Raw genomic sequence first — 19832 nt, forward strand, 5'->3', positions numbered from 1 at the left:
TCTGCCCTTCCTGATCAGGCTTCAGAAATCTCACACTAGCCACCCTAAGAGGCCCTTTGTCAGGAAGGGTGCCCCTGAGCTGGGAAAGGAATCTCCATCTAGAGCACTTGGCCTTGGGCCGGTTCCTTTATTCAGCAGATACTGGCAAGTTCAGAGGACTGTCTGCACCAGCCTAGGTTACCTGGCTGGTTGAGTAGCTGCTTCTGCCAGTGCCTACCCCAATCTGGGGCAGAATAGTGAAACCCAGAGGACAGAAATGTTGTTTATTTGTAAAGGAGACTACTTCAGTAGGAAGAAGACAGAAGGACTGAGGAGCACTACAAAGATAGTGGACTGGGTTCTGACTACAATACATGTTTAAAAACTGGGGAGAGCAGCTCAATTGTGCTGTTAGACTAGGATGCTAAAGGGGTTCCTGTAAATTTCTCTTTGCAGCTCCAGACTCTATGCCCTCCAAGGCATTTGCCAGCCCTTATGACAGTGGGAAGCCCCAGAGGAGGAGGAGGTTTTGGGGAAGGAGTTCCAAGATGCCAGCATCTGTGCTCTTACTTCATCCTTAGGCTCACAGCCCCCTTATACGCATATACACTGCTTGTCAGCTCCAGTCTTTTGGTGTTTTTTCTTAGTTTGGAAGAAGAGGGGTCACTTTGCCCCAAAGCAATAATAGCTCTCCTACCTCCCAACCTCCGTTTCCCAGACAGTGCCTCCTACTTCTCCAGGCTGAGACATTCTGGACTCATATGGTCTGAATCCATATGGTGTGATTGACCATGACCACCTGGACTGAGGTGGGAGGCAGGAATGGGGGGAGAAGGCTGGGCAAGCCAGAAACAGGAAGTATAGAGTGAGGTGCGGGCCCAAATCTCTGCTCAGCTGTGCAGTGGGCAGAGCTCCTGGGCAGGAGACCTAAAAGTTCTCATAATGATGGGAGAAATGAGTCCGGTCCTGCCTGTTGATGAGCTGACAGGCCTTTTCCACATTCTTGGTCATGCCAGGGGGGCCACAGCTAAACACCCCAATCTTCCGGACCTGTTGGGGGAGGAAAACATGAAGGCTAACTCAGTGTCCAGAGGGAGGGCTGGCTCAGTGTTCATGTTGAAGACCAGCAAGAGTCCTTGGTGATGGCTCCTTCCATGTTTCTCATAAAGGTTTGCTTTGTACCATGTGTGGTGAGGGCTGGCTCAGTGTTTTTAAGTCTAGCTCAGTTTTGGTAGACTTGCTTCCTGTGGGTCCAACGTCTACCCCCTCCAAGGCATTTGTCAGCTTCAGGTACAAGATAAGGGGCTGGGTTAATCAATGTTCAAATTAAAGGAGAGCTTAGTGTCTCACTGAGCACTAACCCAATGTTCATGGTAAAGGTTAGCTCAGTGTCCAGGGTGAGGGTTGGCTCAGTATTAGTGGTAAGAGTAGCTCTGAGTTTATGGTAAGAACCAGCTCAGTCACTGAGCTGTTCCTTGTGGATAGGCATCATGGCTTCAGAAGTGGTAAGTCCCTGTCACCTGCTTCCTCCCTTAGCCCCCCAAGTAACCCCTACTTTTTTTCTGTTCAATTACCCCCACTTATCTCCCAGGTGATCACTTCTCACCAGAAGTCAATTCCTTCCCTCATGGAGCTGGTTTGGAAGGTTTGCTCAGACCTCAGATAATAAAGGCCAGGAGAACCTTGATATGGGGTGGGACTGACCTGTGGGTGGACCTCCTGCAGGGACTTGAAGAAGGGCTCGAAGGGGGGGCGGCCAAAGTGGGTGATGGAGCGCAGGCCCGTGAACAGACTCCGGTTCAGCACCTTCTGGAAGTGCCGCTCACAGATGTACTGGGGGCACAGGGGCAGATCAGGCCAAGGAAAATCAGGGTCACTGCCTAGCTCAAGTCAGCCTGCAGCCCAGGAGACAGGGAGTGGGTTGGGGAGGGATCTGGAGTCTGAGGATCAGGACCAGCATCTCTGTGCTTCCTGCCATCTGAGCCTGAGCTGTCCACCCACCTGCTTTGGCCATGTGCCTCACCCTGCCAACCCACATACCCACCTAGCTGCCCTGCCTGGCCGGCCCTGACATACCAGCATGGTGGTCCTGAGGTCAAACTTCTCAGCCAGCTGGGTGATGTAGATGTGCACGGACACCAGGTCCTGGCAGTCATTCTCCTCCACCTCCCGGATGATGTCAGCCAGCCACTCAAACTGCCGCTGGGTCCGTGTCACCCAGATGAAGTAGATCTGGGGATACATGGCTAGAGCTTAGGACTTGGCTCATCTCAGGCTCCCTATTTCCCGGGGATCCCCATAGCAATAGAACCCTCTGGTCTCAGTCAGCTTGTGCCTTTCACCAGACAGCCTGGGGAGATGGAGTGTTGTGGGGCCAAACGATCAGGCTCTGGAGCGGGAGATGGAGTTACCCCAGGTCATGGAGAGGTAGAAGGGAATAATAATCTGGGGTGATGGAAAAGGACACTTGTCAAGTGAGCTGAAGGTCTAATGGGGTGGGAAGCCGCTTTTTCACACTGAGCTGGACCTGCCACTCCCTCCAATGGGCCCTCTTCAGGCTGCTGGGCTCCCAACCAAACCTAGCCCAGAGGGATATGGTCCCACTGAAGGGCATGTCACAGAAGAGCCTTACAGAAGACGCTGCTGCCTGGAGCAGATGGGAGTGGGCTCAAAGAGAGACTAGGGGGATGGAAGCTGTCATGGAGGGACCCATCTCCAACTTCTGAAGAGGATGAAGTGAGACTGCATTGGGTTAAGAAGCAGAGGCAGAGGGATGCCTGGGTGGCTCAGTCAGTTAAGCGTCTTGACTTCAGCTTGGGTCATGATCTCACGGTTTGTGAGTTCAAGCCCTGCACCGGGCTCTTTGCTGTCTGGATCTCTCTGCCCGCCCCCCACCCCTCTCTCAAAAATGAATAAACATTAAACAAACAAACAAAAAAAGAGCCAGAGCTGGCACAATAGAGGAGCAGAGAAGCTGCGTATCACCCTCTAAATGCTGACAGCATATGGGCTAGGCCCCTGCCCGCTGCGTTCCTGTGCCCCTGACTCACCTGCCAGGCCCAGAGAAACAAGCAGGAGCCTGCTACCAGGTCCAGGCTGGGGTGAAGGGACCCGGTATAGAGGGGGCCTAAGGGCCTGGGCTGTGTTCCTGGAGCCAACCCAGCCCATCAGCCCAGCCTTGCCACCTCCCCTCCTTTTCCTCTTGAAAGCAGAGCCAGTTTCACTTTTGCCCCACCCTAAGTGTGCCCTTCCTTTTCCTCACCCAACAATGCTTCCTTCAAGTGCTGGCTTCCTCTGTAAGAGGGAATGGGTTTCTTTAACCCTCTCCAACTCTGCTCTTTAGGGTCTGGGGATATTCTGATCCCTGTGGAGCGAGTCAACTTGGCCTTGTCCAGATCAGGCCAAAAACAGAGGCATGAGAGACAGGCAGAGATGGATCCAGTGATTGGGATCAGGGGCCATGGGTTGGCAGGAGGAGGGGGCACTCACCTTCTTACAGAACACTTGGCAGCTGACTGATGACTTGAAGACCAGGTCTTTGAGGATGGAGGCAAAGGGGGTGACCCCAATGCCCCCTCCCACCAGCACGGACACCTCAAACTTATGCCACTCCTGGTGGCCCTCTCCAAATGGTCCATCGAGGTACAGCTGCAAGAGGAGGAGTGGGTTTGAGTTAAGCTCCACCACCACCATAGCTCTGAAGCTGGAAATGGGAGGCAGGAGTGAAGGGAAAGCGGCTACTGTGGCATTACCTGGAACAACCAGTCTCTGGATTGGGGGAGGGGAGGAACACAGTGGGGAGCCTGGGGTTGCAGGGCCATGGCCTGCTAAGGGGATGTGGGGGCATGTAGCACATCTGGCCTGGGCCTGGTCACCTTTGGGTATTTGGCACAGCCATCTCCCGTTGGAGGTGAATAGATCTCCCTGAGGCGAGTGGTCCAGGGCCCTGCTGCCCGGATGTGCAGGCTGAGCGTGTCCTCATGGGGTGCAGAAGTCAGTGTGAAGGGGTGGTATTCTGTGGTCCCCAGAGCCAAGCAGGCAATCCGTACCCACTGTCCTGACTTGTATTCAAAGCCTTGGGGCCGCTGGAACTGCAGGTGGGTCACTCCTGAGGAAAAGAAGTGGCTAGGAGGCTGCTGTCCAGGGCCCAGCAACACTGTGGCCTCCAGAGAGTTCCCCACCTGAAGCCTCACCTCTGCTTCTGGAATATGACAAGGAAGGCCTCCCCCACACCGGAAGGCATTACTCCCCTTGAGCCACGTCCACCCTGAGGAGGAGCTATGCAGCACTGGTGCTGGTGGTCAGCAGGGAAAGGAGCCACCTGGCCTGGGCTCCTCTACTCTCTGCTGCGAGAGAGGCTCAGGTCCTCTGGCAAAGAGCTTCTCCTGCCAGCTCCCTCATCACTTCTGGCTCAAGGGCCCTGCCAACTCCACTGGCCAGGTCAGGAGATTGCAAGGTCCGGGCTCTGCCACCCCCACCCCCACCCCCCACTGGCTTCCTCAGTACCACCCAGCTGGCCCCTTGACAGCCTAAAGGCTGGTACCTGAAGGCAGCAGCTCTGCCTTCACCACGCTGATCTCCACCTTCTTCCGGCTCAGGCTCACCAGTTTGTCCCCCATATAGATTAGTGCCGGGACCAGGAAGAAGATGTGGAAACGGGGCAGCTGGATCAGGCCAAAGCTGCCATGGATGATGAGCTGGAGAGAGTGAAGAATACAGCTCAGACCAAGCCATACCCACAACAGTGTCTCTGGCTAGCTTGGCCCTTAGCCCCTTGCATTCTCCACCCACCCCACACTCCCCAGGGCTCATTCCATCCCCACCTCTCCAAGTACTAGGCTCCCTTCAGGTTCCCAAATCTAACCACTCCCAACCCCAGCCCCATCCTGCAGAGCGTCCATGATGAATGAGACTACTTGCACCTTCCTGGAACTTTGTTTTTTTTTTTTTTTAAACATTTATTTATTTTTGAGACAGAGAGAGACAGAGCATGAACGGGGGAGGGTCAGAGAGAGAGGGAGACACAGAATCGGAAGCAGGCTCCAGGCTCTGAGCCATCAGCCCAGAGCCCGACACAGGGCTCGAACTCACGGACCGTGAGATCGTGACCTGAGCCGAAGTCGGCCGCTCAACCGACTGACCCACCCAGGTGCCCCTGGAACTTTGACTCTCACCCGCTCTCCTGCACTAGCCTCTTAACTGGTCTTCTACTAGGGTGCCCTACCATGACGCAGTCCTTTCAAGGCAGCCAGTGTGACATTTTAAAGTTCATTTTATCATTCCATCCCAGCTTAAAAAGCCTTAGTGGACTTCCCATTACACCACAGAACCTCGAGACGCTCCGGGCCTCTGCCTGCCAACATTTCCTCCTCCCTGTTCTTTAAACATGGCAAATCCTTTTTGCTTCAGGACCTTTGCACCTGCTGTTCCCTCTCCCATGGCTCCTATGATTCTTCTCATGGCTGCCTCCATTTCATTCAGGCCTCAGCAGAAACGCTACCTCCTTGGGCCTTCCCTCAGTCCTCTCTATCTTATCTCCCAGTCAACTCCCTTCAGGGCACTCATCATCATCCACACTAATTTTCTTCCCCCCGCCCCTCCCCACACCTCCTGCCCATTCACTCCCTGGACTGTAGAGGAAGGAGGTGTCCTTTTTTTTTTTTTTCCCATCATACTCTCAGCTGTTGGCAGTTTCTGGCACAGAGTAGACACTTAATAACTGCTGATTCAGTAAAAGGAGTTCCTCTAAATTATCCTCTCCCTTTAACAATAATTTTTTTTAATGTTTGCTTTTGAGAGAGAGAGAGAAAGCATGACAGGGGAGGGGCAGAAAGAGAGGGAGACACAGAACTCAAAGCGGGCTCCAGGCTCCACACTGTCAGCACAGAGCCTGACACAGGGCTCGAACTCACGAACTGTGAGATCATGACCTAAGCTGAAGTCAGACACTTAACCAACTAAGCCACCCAGGCACCCCTGTCCTCTCCCTTTAGAGACTAAGAACATCTAACCAGTCCTCCCTTTTCCATGAAATAATTGACAGGTATTGTCCAGCTCTGGTCCTTTCCCCAACAAGCTAGTCTGACAAGGTCAGACACTACTTGCCCCCATTCTTCCCATCTGCTTGCTCCTAAGTCTGGTCAGTTTGGCTCCTGCCTCCACCTCTTCTCAGGCCCTGCTCAATGAGGGCTCACCGGCCCCATGAATGGCCAGACCCCAAGGTCTCCTTTCATCCGCTCCCACCACTGGCAGTCTGTGGCACTAGCCACTACCCCTTCCGTTCCACTTCTGCAACAACGCTGTGCTAGCCCTCTCAGGCCACTCACTTTCCATCTCCTCCACCGGCCCTCTGTTCCTTCTCCCACCCCTGATCCTGCATGCTGCCCAAACCTGGCTTTCTCACTCTGCTCTCCTCTGTGCTCTCCCATGAGGCATGGCCAGTCAGCTGAGCCACAGCCCCTCAGCGGTAAGTGCAGCCCGCAAAGGTCCACCATGTCCTGCTACTGCCTAATTCCCTGGGGCCATCCACAGCCAGCGCTGTCCTCTCTATGCCCTGAATATTCCATCATCATTTCCACCTCTGCACCAGCGCTTGTGCCCTTTCTTCTACTTGGAATGCTTTTCGGATTCCGCTCTGCCCTGTCAAATCTCAGCTTACCTCTCCTCAAGGCTTGGCCCAAGACCCATCTTCTCCCCAAAGTCTTCACTAACCAATTTGGTCCAAATGAAACTCCCTTCAGTGAGCTACTGTAACTCACTGAAACACTCAGCTCAGCAATTAATCCTATATTGTCTGCTCATTTTGATCATTTCAAGCGCATGGCACTTATCTCTGCAGCAAATCCTAAGTTCCCAAGGGGTCCACTGGGCCTAGCACCAAACTAGCGCATACTAGACCTCCGACAGACAGATAACTGTTAAACTGAACTCTGGTTCCTCATCCAGCTCTCTCTCTTTCCCCAGCTCAGCATTCCTGAATTCCTGGGCCTTCTCCCACAGGACTAACTTAAACCTCTGTGGGCTCTTCTCTGAACTGGCTCTGGTTTCCCCAAGTTCTTCTTTCATTATGGAGACCATGCCCACCCTCAAGGCTTTCTAAGCATCCAGCCAGGCTGAGAACAATGTGAGGGTGACCTCATACTCCTCTGTTTATACACCCCATTTGGTGTTGGCTCTACTTTTAAACCACAAAGCTGCTGCAGACTCATGGTTGGCTGATGAACCAGGAGAGCTGCCGCCAGCTCAGCTTCTGCTGTGCTAGCCGTGCCCTCTTTAGCCTGGAGCAGGAGCCTGGGCATCCTTCTGCAGGGTCTACTCCACACTGGGGCCCTTTACTTGTGACTTCTCTTTCTGCCTGAAGTCAAAATGGTAACATAAGGGATAAATGGGAAGGAAGAAGTTTTGGCCCAGATATCCCCCCAGGTGAGATTCTCCTTAGAGGCCAGGGCTAGGATTGCCCAGCAGAGGGTCCTGCACGTTTCTGAGCTGCTGACTTCCCTGCTGGCAGGAAGGGTGGCTCTAAACCCCAGTGAGCCCCCAAACCCAGGAGTAAGTCAGAAAGGGGTCTTGGTCTCAGGGAGCCCCGTCTGGCCTGGCCACTCCTCTGGGTCTCCCATCTAGTTCAAAGAAGCTCCTGCTTCACCAGAAACAAGAACGTCATCTCCATCCCTCATAGAAACAATAACCCCAGATGCTAGGGCTCCACCCTAGCAAAGGTGGGGAAGAAGGGATAAATTAGCCTCAGCTTCCAAAGAGGGCAGAGATTTCTTTGGAAATAAACATCATCAGTTCTAGGAAACAACCTAAGCCAAGACTGGGTAGTCATCTTCACAACCATGAAGTGTTGAGCCTCAGGCAACATGGAAACAGACCTTTCCAATCAGTGAGGACAGGAGGAGGGAGGGCAGCCCACAGACGCCAGCCTGATCCAGGCAATAATGGACTCTCCCTGTGTCTCAGGACAAGGGAGACCCCTGTGTGAAGTTCTGCCTTGAGCCAGGTGACAGATGGCAGCCAGGTGGGCTTTGTGCTTCTTGAATGCTGGCAGCCAAGCTATCATTAGTGGGGACACTGGGGCCTTGGACCTTAGTTTAGCTTCTCAGAGAGACCCTCAGGGTGCCCTTTAGGGAACTGCCCGTGTCCATGAGAAAGGCAGACCAAGCAGAGCTATGACACAGTCACAGATCACAGTCAGCTCTGGAACTAACCAGCTGACGCAATTGATGACAAACCAGGGAAGGTAAAGAGAACAGGACAAGAGAAGAGAGGGAATGTGGAGGAAGGGAGGCAAGAGCCCATGTTAAGGAGAAGGAAAGAGAACAGACAGACTCTTTAAAACCCATTGTATCAACAGCCCAAGTGAAGACATTTGGAGCAAGCTCATTAACTTTACAGGTGGCACTTAGCTGGGTGGGGTGCTAATACTCTGGAAAACAAGATCAGAACAAAAGTGGCAAAACTAAATTCAGATAAGTTTCTCTTAAAAAGGGTGATGCTCCCTCGAGAGTAGGAAGTCCTCCCAGGAGCCCAAACCAGCCACTGGAACTGGGGAATGAGTGGCTGGGCAGAAATGACGTCTGCAAGAAATGTCGACCAGCCTAGTAGGGCTGCTACTGCAAAACCCATGTCAGGGCACCCATCTTCCAAGTGCTGTATATTGGGGTCAGTCTGCTTGACAGCCCCATACTATAACCTCCAGCTTTGAAGTGAGAAGCCAAGAGGAGTCTTGAAATAACTAAGGGGATAGAAAACTGATGTCTCGGTCCTCACTGCCTCCCTGGGATCCTCCTGTCAAAACCCTGCTAGCCCTCACCAGCACATAGAGCAGGATGTAGAGGTGGTGGGTCAGCCAGAAGCCCCGGAAGCTGTGGCGGCGGAAGTGGTGGGAGGCAAAGACGTACATGATGGCCAGGACCAGGAGCAGCACGACCCCCGTGAAGCCTGCAAAATGAACATGGGGTGAAGGGCAGAGGAGCAGGGCCATTCTGAGGCTGCCATGGATCAGGGTCCCCTTTCCACTCCACTGCTCTGGGTAAGGGCACAGAAGCCCAGGCTTCTCTGTTCTTCTCTCCCCACACTGCTGATCACAGGTGCCTTCTACTTCAACAGACTCTACCCTTCCCTCATAGACCTTGTCACGACTGTTATTTTTCAAGTAACTGTGCCATTTATGTCTGTCACCTCCCTGACTTTCAGGCCTACAAGAACAGGGACCAGACTGCTAGTTCACCACTGAATCCTAGTGCCTACTGTAGGGCTTGGCACCCTGTGGGGCTTTTATAAATGTGTGCTGAATGAATGAATGAATCCATGGGGCATCTACTTTGGCCTCTAGGTCAGACTTTGGACATTGCAGGCCCTGCCCCCATGGAGTCAAGGCTTGGCCTACGTCCCTGTAGCATCACACTTGGCTGACACAGCATAAGCAATGGCACCATTAGTGAGTAAGTGTGACCACCAGAGTCCCCTGGGTTCATCCCAGAGTTGGTGGGAGGCACCCCCTTTACAGGGGATCCCTTTACAGGGGATCCCCTTTACACGAGAGGGCAATACAAGATTCAGGATGGAAGTGTGGGGCCAGAGAATGGCCCCTCAAGTGATTAAGGAGGAGAGAGGCAGAAATTAGGAAGATTAGAGCCCTGCAGTATGGAAAAGCAGAGGTTAAGAAGAGATCTAACCAAAGCCTGTAAAGACCTGAACGTAGAGAAGAGCATAAACACAGCCTTATCCACTAAATCCCACTGTGCAGGAATTAGCAAGCACTCTGAAGTTCAAAGCAGATCGTTTTAGGATTAAAAAAAAAAAATGCTGTGTTTCACAGAGGGGAGTGAATATAGAAAATGTGTTACCCCAAAGAGGAAATAGACTGAAAATATAAACAGGTTCAAGAAGCTTTTGAATAGATTCACAGATAATAGTTCTAAAATGGGTGATTATGAAGAGTTAGGAATATTCCCCTAAACAGCCCTTGTCAAGAAGACTACAAGGGATGGGGGGTTCTGCCTAGTTTGACAATGAGCCCGGTCTCTCTGCCATACAGCTGGGCACAGCACTCGAAGTTACTGTCATGGTAGGTTGTGTATGCTGGGGTGGGAGGTGAGGGAGTCCACTCCCATTCTACAGAGGGAGGAACTGCAGAGTGGGGCAGTAGCCCAGCCAAGCTCCCAAGAGAAGGACTGGATAGCAGAGGCTCCTACTGCCCAGGAGAGTCCTTAGGACCAGAGGGCAGAGCCTGGCTCACCGTGAGAGCCAAGTGAGTGCTACTAGGCTGCCTCATGGCAGACAGAACCCAGAGCCCGCACCTCAGAGCCAGACCAGAAATTCAGAACAGGAAGGGCTCTCACCTGGCACAGTCTGAAAGAACCACCAGTAATACTTCTGGGGAAACTCAGACCTGTCAAGAACGGAAAGCAAGGAAGGATGCTGAGAGGAGATGTCTGGGACTTCCAGAAAGAATCCTCCAGAGGAAACACCCCAACCCAGCCACTAGTGTCCCTTTCTGCCCATTTGGGACCAAGGCTCAGGTTGGTCATTGTCTGTCTCTATAATCTGGAAGGTGACACTCTGCTCTCAGCCAAGAGAATTTGCTTCTTTCCATCCATAAAGAATACCCCTACCTTGAGACACACACACACGCACACACACGCACATACTCACTCACCTGTCATCATGGAAGAGGCCAGGGAAGAGGCAGGAGAGGACACTGAGTGGGCTGATGGAGAACAGGTACACATTCACCACATGGCCCGCACTGTGTAAGACTAAGGAAGACCAGGAAGCGGGGGAGTGAGCCTGGGGGCAGCCCGGTGGGGGTGTTCAACCCATTCAGCCCAAGATGAAGGATTCCAGCCACCCAGAATTGGGAGCCTGAAGAAGGACCCTAGGGATCTGTACCTCTGATCTCTAATCAACCTCCTGTTCCTCCCCCCAACCCCTGCTCCATATATACCATCCATGAACACAGCCACAAGAATCTGAAATGATACCATTAGAAATTCTATCTTTTGGTTTCTCTCATAGTGTGTTTTACAACATAAAAACTGGAAGAGATCACACACATGTGCACTTGTTCTGGGGTGTTGGTAACTTGTCAGCTGGAGGCTGATGAGGTGGCTCTGGAAGCATGGGAAGGGGCAGTGAGTGGCCCCTGGGCTTATTTCACACCACTGTGGGGCCAGCTCCACCCTCCTGAGGACTTCCAAGATTTATACTCAAGTCAAGCCCAGAGAGAGAGGAGGTGCTCTCAGAGGAGGGGAAGCCAGCAGGGGGGGGCGGAGGGGGGCGGGAGGACAGAGACAAGAATCCCTGGGACCCCCAGGTCCTGCCTGTGAGGATGATGGCAGTGGAGGCAATGAGACGATGGAAGTCCACGGCGGCGTCGAAGGGTATGTAGCGGTTGAGGAAGGTCTCGCGCAGGAAGGTGATGAGGTTGCGGCACATGGTCAGCAGGATGTAGGAGAACATGAAGGAGATGCTGGCGGCCGTGCCCCGGGACAGGATGATGCCCACGCGGGTGGTGTCTGTGATGCCCATGTGGTGAGCCCTGAAGGCGTAGTCTGTGGAGGGGCCCGGGTGAATAAGGGGGTCGCAGTGCAGAGGAAAGAGTGCCGCCTGCAGGTGGAGCCTCCCCCACAGCAGCCTTCCTTCAAGCAGGCCGGGCACACTGGCAGGAGCCACACCCCTGGGGCTGCCCGCACTCACAGTAGGCCCGCTCCAGGAAAAGGCCCCCGGTGATGGCATAGAACACGGCCACACAGCCGATGTGGCGCCGATAGTTCTCCACAAAACGCTTGAACTGCTGCAAGGTCTGGTGGCGACGGCTGCGCTGAAACTTCTCCCGGTGAGCCTCCGTGAACAGCAGGGGCTGGAAAGACGTTACCCTGGGAGACAAGAAGACTTGGCTCTGGCTGTGGACCTGCCATTAGTGCAGCCTGCCTCCCCAGCAGAGAAAGGGCATCGAGTTGCTCAAACCAAGCAGGGTTCAGACCCCACAGGCTATATACCACACTCTTCAAGCCAACTGTCAGAGTAGGGGCAGCCTTGCAAGAGGTCACTTGGTCAGTTCACCCCAGGAGATACACTCCCTCTACCCCAGTTCCCACTCACTCAGTCCTCTCCCCTCCCAGTCTGTAGCTCCTCACTCTTACCTGCTCTGTTCTCATTTTTTACTGGAAGCTTAGAAGATACACCCTCCAGGAAGCCTTCCTTGACTTCCCAGGTAGAGGTGAGCACTTCCTTGAGCTCTGAAGCCCCTTGCTCTTACCACTCTTACAACATTCTTCAGTGGGACCTTGTAACTGTCAGTGTACCAGACCATCTTGTCAGACTGGGATCTTCTTGGGCATGGACTGTTCATCCTGCCAGCACCCCTGGGCTCAGGACCATGCCTGGCACCCAGTAATCACTGTATCCATGCTGAAGGGATGGATGAACTGCCTGGGCTTAATTAACAGGAGGAGCAGGCGTACTTCTTGCCAAACCTCCGTCGAATCTCCTGGGGAGGGTCTGTGTCCATGGGGCACTGCAGTCTCTGTGGTGTCCACTCCACCTCAGCGTTGCTGCGAGGACAGCGAGCATTCACTCTGGGGGAGGGACTAGGACAGAAATGAGAGAGATAGGACCTTGGCCACCTGAGCCACTTGGTCCTCTGCTGCCCCTGTCTGCCTTCAGACCAACTCTGTTGGGGAAGCGTCAGAACTGTCAGACAGGGGACAGCAAGATTCCCACAGAGACCTAGAGAGAGAATGAGTCAGATCCTGGGGGTCCCAGCCAAGGGTACACATACAAGGGCATCTGACCCTGGCAGCAGGTGAGTGCTGAAATCCACCAGGCTCTCTGCTCTTCCTGGTGCAGGGCTGCGTCCGCCTAGAGTAAGGAGTGTTTTTTTCTAATATGCATGAATACACTACATAGGCTAGTGGGGCCCCTGATACCAGGCATTCTGGGGAGAGAAAAGGCAACTCCCCAACCCCAGCCTCCCTCCAACATTCCCAGATGAGGGCTCACCAGATCTTTTCCTGGCTGACGTAGGAGGCTCGCCGGCACAGGTCCTTGATGACCTCAGGCACCTCTACCCCTGCAACACAAAGATGGACTAGGCGACGGTTCAGGGCCCAGAGCCCAGGAAGACCTGGTAGCTACCCCACATCCATACTGTAGAGGGCCTCTGGCCAGTACCCTTGCCTTTGGGTGCCGTAGTCTCAGCCTGTGTTCTCTGTGGAAACTAGACCCAGCCATGAGTGGGCAGACAGAAGGCCTGAAACAAAGTTGGCCAGGCAGTGTCCCCTGGACATGTGTCCACCTTTGGCCCCACTCCTAGGACCGTTATCAGGCTGATGGGGTAGAGTTCAGGAACTGTATGCAACTTGCCTGCTAGACCATTCTGCCACTAAAACCCTGCTCAACCCTCCAGCCTAAAATCTCCTGAGAGTTAAGTGTAGATCTAGGTGGTGCACATATGGAGATCACCATAAAATTCTTTCCACTTTTCTGTGTTTAAAAATGCTCATAGGGGCACGTGGGTGGCTCAGTCAGTTAAGCATCCAATTCTTGATTTTGACTCAGGTCATGATCTCACAGGTGATGAGTTTGAGCCCCATGTCGGACTCTGCACTGACAGCACAGAGCCTGCTTGGGATTCTCTCTCTCCCTCTCTCTGTGCGTCCCCTCCTCAAATTCTCTCTCTCTCTCAAAATAAATAAATAAATTTTAAAAATGTTCATAATAAAATGTTGGGAGAAAAACACTCTCCCACGAGCCACGCATTCCTCTCTGAGCTGCACAGGAGGGGCAGGGCAGGAGTGAGCTGCAAATCCAAATCCTGGGAATATCCAAGTCACTTCTAAATGCTAAACCAATCTTGAAGATTACCCTGGTCCTACAGCCCAGAGGGCAAACGTGATTAATCTGAATTTAATGAAATCAGAGTGTTTAAAACAAAGTATAGATGTTTATCCCTCAAATTTCAGCAAATGGCAAATATGGCAAAGTGATAACTAAAGGCAAATCTAGGTGAATGGTAAAGGGATGCTCCTTGTGCTATTCTTGTACCTTTTCTGTAGGTACATTTAAAATGTTTCAAAGTAAAATTTGAAGGAAACAGCAAGGCACAACAACAATTAAAAGCAAAACAAAACAGTACTCAGCATTACTCTTCTACATAACCCTCACTCTCCCAGCCAGGTCGTCTCCTCCACCCCAGGGGCTGGATGTTCCTGGGACTCTGGCCTGGGCTCACTTCCAGACACCTGCCCCTGCTCTGCCCTCAGGCCTACATGCCTACTTCCCTGGCTGCCTGGGAAAGGTGAAAAGATGATGAATCAGGGGAGCTGGGTGTGCACTCCACCAACTCTCCTCCCACCTCAGGCAGGTGAAGCCTTGACCAGAGTCCCAGCTGTGCCCTGCCTAATTCGCCCCCCTCCCACATGGATCTAGAATTGGGCTGCTCAGCTCCCCCAAGTTCTCATAATCCTGGGAGGGACTGGGTTTGGTCTCAATATGACCCAGTGAGAAACTGTGAAGGTACCATAAGGTCAGAGTAGACCAGAGAGTCCTGCTACCTGCCCCCTGCTCTCTCTGGCTGTAGCCCCCACCCACCTGAGTCAGACACAGGTGGGACAGGAAGTAGGGGAAGGACAACAGAGGTGGGTCTCCATGCACTCAAGCAAACATTTCCTGAGCACGCAGACAAGGCATATAAAGGCAAACAAAACCAGAGCGCCCCCCCTGCCACCATGAATATGGCCAGGGTAGGGCTTTTACAAGGAGATTCTACAGTTCCCTGTCCTGGGCACCAAGAACAGGGGCGTTTGACAGACAGCTGGGAGAATCAGAATTCTATCTGCTGTCCCTCGCCCCATCCTGACCCTGCCCACCCCAGAAGCAAAGCTGCATTATGACTCTTGTGGGCTGTAGGCACTATTGCGTTCCTAGGCCCCTTCCTCCATTAAACAAAGAAAAAAATATATTTATATACATGTATATATACATATGTGTATATATGTATATATATATATGTATATATATGTGTGTATATATATGTATATACACATATACTTATAAAATATAAATATTTTTTACATTCATGTTGATACAAAGAAGAATATAATCCAGGCTGGATGTATTATCACATACTTATTATTATTATTATATTCATTCTTCTGATTTTAAAAGAAATTAAAACATTTCTGTGGGCTCCTAAAAGTATGTGGGCCCTGGGCACTGTGCTTGCTGTGTCTAATGGATAGGTCAGCCCTAAGGCAGGCCGCCCCACCTTTGACACAGAGCTGTGTGAAACGGAGCTCGCTATCATGGTCCCGCAGCATGAAGTGGAAATCCTCCCACGTCAGCTCCTCCTTATCCTGGAAGCCCGACTCCCGGAACATGGACTCCACCACCTCAGTCAGCTGGGCCTTGGACAGGCAGTTGTTGGAGATCTCGATGAAGGACCTGGGGTTGGGGGAGGGAAGCCATCAGGGCCTGAAAAGAGGCCTAAGGCCTAGACATGAGGGCCCAATGGTCAACCCACCAGGCCTTCAGAGCCCACATGGAAGGGCCCCAACTGACCACACTCCAAGACCCTTCCTAGTTATAACAGTCTTTGGCTCTACGGAGGAGGAGGAAGAGGGGGAGGAAGCCCCTGTTCTTGACCCTTTGGCTCCCACCTTTATATCCCACTTTTCCCCCCAGCAGTCCCTGCCCTAGCCCACTCTTCTGGCTATCCCACATGACCAACCTCAGCATCCTGATGAACTCGTCCTTGGAAATGAGACCATTCCCATCAAAGTCATACATGCGGAACATAAGACGAGACTTCTCCTCAGGAGAGCCTGGGAGAAGGAGGACCCTGTGAGAGCCCCAACCTACCTGCCTAAGCCCCAGGCATCCCAGAAGGGGACTCACATGAGTGTGACCCACTGCTGGGCACAACAAGGTGTTATTCTGCTTCCTGACATCTACCCAGATGTCTGCCATGGCTGGAGACCTGGTCCCAGCACTTCCCCATCTCTAACAGGTAAGCTACCTTCCAGCCTCAGTTTCCAGCCCCTTCCATCTTCTCCTACCTGGACAATCACTCCCTTTTCCTTTACCTTTCATGAAGACCACCAGGATGTCCAGAAACTCCCGGAAGGACAGGTAGCCATTGCCATCTTTATCAGCAAGAGAGAACATGGACTCTACAAACATGTCCTGGGGCTTGAGGCCCAGGGACTCGGCAAATTCAGCTCTGCTCAGCTCACAAGTCAGGGCCTCCTGTACCTTCTGTGAGGAATCCAGGGGCAGGGTCCCTGCATCTGCCTGGTCGATGTCCAGCACCTGCACTCAGGCAGTAGCAGAGGGAGAGAGAAGGAGACAAGACTTCCTTGATTTGTAGTTGAGGCTTATAGGAGCCACCTTTTCCAGGCATCTGCCCAGCACCCTGTCCCCTCAGCACTACCCCATGCCCTGCAGGTGGTTCCTGGGGCCATTTGTCCTATGGAACCCTGACTCTCTATGTTAGCTGACTAGACCAGGGATGCAACTTGATCCAAGCAGACAATCTAGGATTGGGACTGAGATGTCTCAGGTCTGTCTTGACCTGAGCACAGGAAAACTTGGAAGTTGTAGACCACCCTGTTCTTCCAAGTGCTCAGAGACACAGACAGAGGGAAGTAAACACACAGAGAAAATGGAGCAGCCTAAGAGAGAGGAGTGACCTTGTTTGCTGGCAGCTTTCCCTTTCCTAGCCCCTTCCAGGCCAGGTCATAGTCCTCCCTTTAGAATTCCTGAGACATCATCATATCCTCAGAGTCAACGGACCCATTGTCAGTCCTAGCTTACACTGAGTTTTCACTGAGAAAAAGCCTCAGCTAAGTTGAGAAAAAGCTGGGCTTGGGAAAGGAGAATTCCCACCACGGGCTACCTGCAGCCCACCCAGGGGCTGCCCCAGCATCAGAAGAGACGGTGAGGGTAGTAAGCAGGCCACGGGCCACAGCACCTATTTTTCCTGACATCAACTGGGGTCCCCTGGCCCAAGCCTGGCTATGGTTTCATGAGGCAAACCTTGTTGCTTCAAACAACGAGCTTTACTGAAAAGAGCCTGGGGCTGGTGACAAAAGACCTGGGTTCCTGTCCCAGCTCTACCACCCACTTACTGTGTGACCTCAGGCAAGTCTCTTCACTTGTCTGGCATTCATTTTCCTACTTATCTCACAGGACTATTGTGAGAATCAACACCAGCCATTGTATGGAAAGTGTTTTGAAACCTGAGAACACTGTGCAGGTAGAAAGGGGTGGCAGCTGCCCCCAGGACACAGTAGCACTCTCTGTCACCCCCCCACATAGGAGGTCCTGTGGCCCTGATGGGTCCTGACCTGAGTGGAGGTGCCCAGGTCCTGCCTGGGCCCTGGCAATGTATCACTCCACCTAGAGGTTCTTCCATTCTAGTGCATACTCAAGTTCAACTAGTTTGAGGGGTAAATGACAAACGTCATGTGCCTGGCACATAGTAAACGACCATTAAATGCTAATTTCCCTCATGAATCCTCTCCCCAGCCAGCCAACCCTGCTCCTTCTCCTCAAATATTAATTTTTTTGCCATTTTTCTGGGCACCTCTGCACAGTCCTTCTTGCTCCTTTCCTCTGAGCCCAAAATTTTCCGCCTCTTTTTAAGTCCTCACCAAATTTGACCTGAACCATGACCCTCCACTGGCCTGAAGACTTTATACCTTTTCTGACCTCCTAGACTGCTTATCTCCTGGATCAGTTTTGTATCCAGGATTCTTTACCACTTAACCTTCCTTTCTGGGCATGTCCCATCTTCCCAGAGGGATGACAAACTCCTTTAGTGGGAGGGGGATGGGCATGCTCTATAAGCTCTATTTATCTTATCTCTACCAAGCTTCTCTCTCCACCATTCTCCACCCAGGCTGCTTTATTTCTGTGCCCGATACGGATGCCAAGTCTTTGCATTTCTCTTCCTGACTTGTTTCCCCACAGCCTCTCAGTAGTTCTTGGAAATCTGCAAGGGAAGCACTCGCGCCCTATGGTGGCCTCTGGCAGCTGCACTCTTCCAAAGAGGGGGGACCAAGGGCTTTCAGTGTCCCCACACTGCCTGTCTAGCCCTAGATTTCTGCAGCCTTTTGGTCAGGATGAGTCAAGTAAGGGCAGAAAGCTTGGATAGCCCTGAGGAGAGAGCTGAGTGACACATGCAGAAAAGCTCCTGACATGGCCTCCCTAGAATGGCACGGGTGGACACGGGAGCCTCTCCTTACAGAAAGGCTAGGTGATTGGGCCAAAAACGCAGTAGAACTGATTGTTAGTGTCAGGGCTCCTGACTTTCCCTGGAATCACCCCATGGCCTGGGCAGGTAAGGGAACTACAGGCAGACATGCAAGGAGAGATCTGACCCTACATACACACCTGGGAGAAAAGGTGCCTGAAAAAGGTCTCCAGGAGGTGGCTCCTTTGTTCTCGTGTCACAGCTGCCCTCATGAGCTCCTGCTCCCGCAGTTCCCACTCCTGGAACCTCAGCCCGCTCTCCTTCAGGGCCCCCCGAAGGTTTTCCACCAGCACCTGCCGCTCTTCCTCCACATTAAACAGCAGCACCTACAGAAGCAGCAACAGGCGGAGCAAGCATTTGTCAGGGCCTTTTGAGGCCAGGACCTGTACATAAGCTCTGTCAGGGGCCACTGGAAAGAGTGGCCTCAGAAAAGAGATATACTGTTATCTCCTAGACTCCATATGCTCTGTGGGCTCCATGGCTTGCTTATAGGCACAAAGCTAGCATTCAAAGATGCATGTCTGAAGCCACTCTTCCTTCTCTATTCAGCCCTGAAGAGAGGGGAAGGCAGGGGGACAGATGATGGAGGGGACAGAGGACAGACAGTCAGAGCTGAAAATCAGCCTGTGACTGAGTTCCCCTCCAAAATTTCTAACAAGTCACTAGATCCTAAAAACCAGGCAACAGGGAAGAGGGCCTGGATTCTTCTAAGGACTCCCAGCTAAGACCTATTGGGGTACCCTTAGAAAGGGAGGGGGAAGACTGTGCAAGAAGAAGGGACTGTGGAGATCATGTCATCCAGCAGGCCCAGAGCAGGATGAATGTGTTCAAGTTTATCTCTCTATCAGGTACTACAGCCAGGGACTAGAAACCCAGCCTGATTCTGTGCTCCTTCCCCTCCCCTGGCTGCCTCCCTGGATGTGGACAAGGAACCAGGGACCAGCTGGGCCATACCAGGTCATATTCCTTGGGGATCTTAAGCAGCAGGGTGCGGCGTCCTCGGTTGTTGGACACGATGAGGTTGACTTGCTGGGAAGGGCGCAGCTGGATGGTGCGGAGCACAGAGAGCCTGCCATCCACCACACAGATCTGCCCAGGCTGCAGGTGCACCAGCACAGGCCGGCAGGGCTCCTTGTGGCCCTGCCATTCCAAAGCTGGGGAGAGACAGGGCTAGGTCAGCTGGGGCCAGGAGGAAGGAGGCCAGCTTAGGGCTGGAGTTAGGTCCAGGCCTCCACAGCTCCTTGCTCCTTCTTAGGTACTGACAGTCAGCCCCTCCCAACAACCCCTTGTACCTCTAGCATATGTAAAGAATAATAAGTACCATTTCCCATGTGTTTACTATGTGTGCAATGCTGTACCAAGTGCTTTGCGTGAACTAGTTAATTTAATCTTCATATATCTGTGAGGTAAGTGCTATTATTGGTTCTGTTTTACACATAACAAAAAATAAGTTTAGAGAGATTAAAAAATCTGCCTAAGACCCAAAAGCTCAAAGTTGTGGACCAAGATTCCAATCCTCAACGTGATTCTAGACCTTCATTAATTACTTCTCTATTGCCGGAAATTCCAGTGTAAGATGCCACAAAGCATCACT

At 52.4% G+C, this 19832-nt stretch overlaps 1 protein-coding gene across 1 annotated transcript in view; it reads right to left on the reverse strand.

The window, feature by feature from the left end:
• Window positions 1–249: 249 nt before the first annotated feature.
• LOC122222089 (dual oxidase 1) overlaps window positions 250–19832 on the reverse strand; it is a 32025-nt gene continuing 12442 nt past the window's right edge. Inside the window, exons 17-34 of the mRNA XM_042942150.1 lie at window positions 19193–19392; window positions 18379–18564; window positions 16068–16293; window positions 15713–15806; window positions 15251–15426; window positions 12985–13054; window positions 12447–12572; window positions 11680–11858; window positions 11304–11534; window positions 10640–10739; window positions 10323–10372; window positions 8792–8919; window positions 4523–4676; window positions 3855–4087; window positions 3469–3627; window positions 2056–2211; window positions 1684–1812; window positions 250–1029 (exon numbers count right to left, since the gene is read on the reverse strand). Coding sequence (XP_042798084.1) covers window positions 907–1029; window positions 1684–1812; window positions 2056–2211; window positions 3469–3627; window positions 3855–4087; window positions 4523–4676; window positions 8792–8919; window positions 10323–10372; window positions 10640–10739; window positions 11304–11534; window positions 11680–11858; window positions 12447–12572; window positions 12985–13054; window positions 15251–15426; window positions 15713–15806; window positions 16068–16293; window positions 18379–18564; window positions 19193–19392 — 2720 coding nt within the window. The 3' untranslated portion in view covers window positions 250–906. The remainder of the gene's footprint in view (window positions 1030–1683; window positions 1813–2055; window positions 2212–3468; window positions 3628–3854; window positions 4088–4522; window positions 4677–8791; window positions 8920–10322; window positions 10373–10639; window positions 10740–11303; window positions 11535–11679; window positions 11859–12446; window positions 12573–12984; window positions 13055–15250; window positions 15427–15712; window positions 15807–16067; window positions 16294–18378; window positions 18565–19192; window positions 19393–19832) is intronic.

Source organism: Panthera leo, chromosome B3, assembly GCF_018350215.1.
Source record: "Panthera leo isolate Ple1 chromosome B3, P.leo_Ple1_pat1.1, whole genome shotgun sequence".
NCBI classification, from domain to species: domain Eukaryota; kingdom Metazoa; phylum Chordata; class Mammalia; order Carnivora; family Felidae; genus Panthera; species Panthera leo.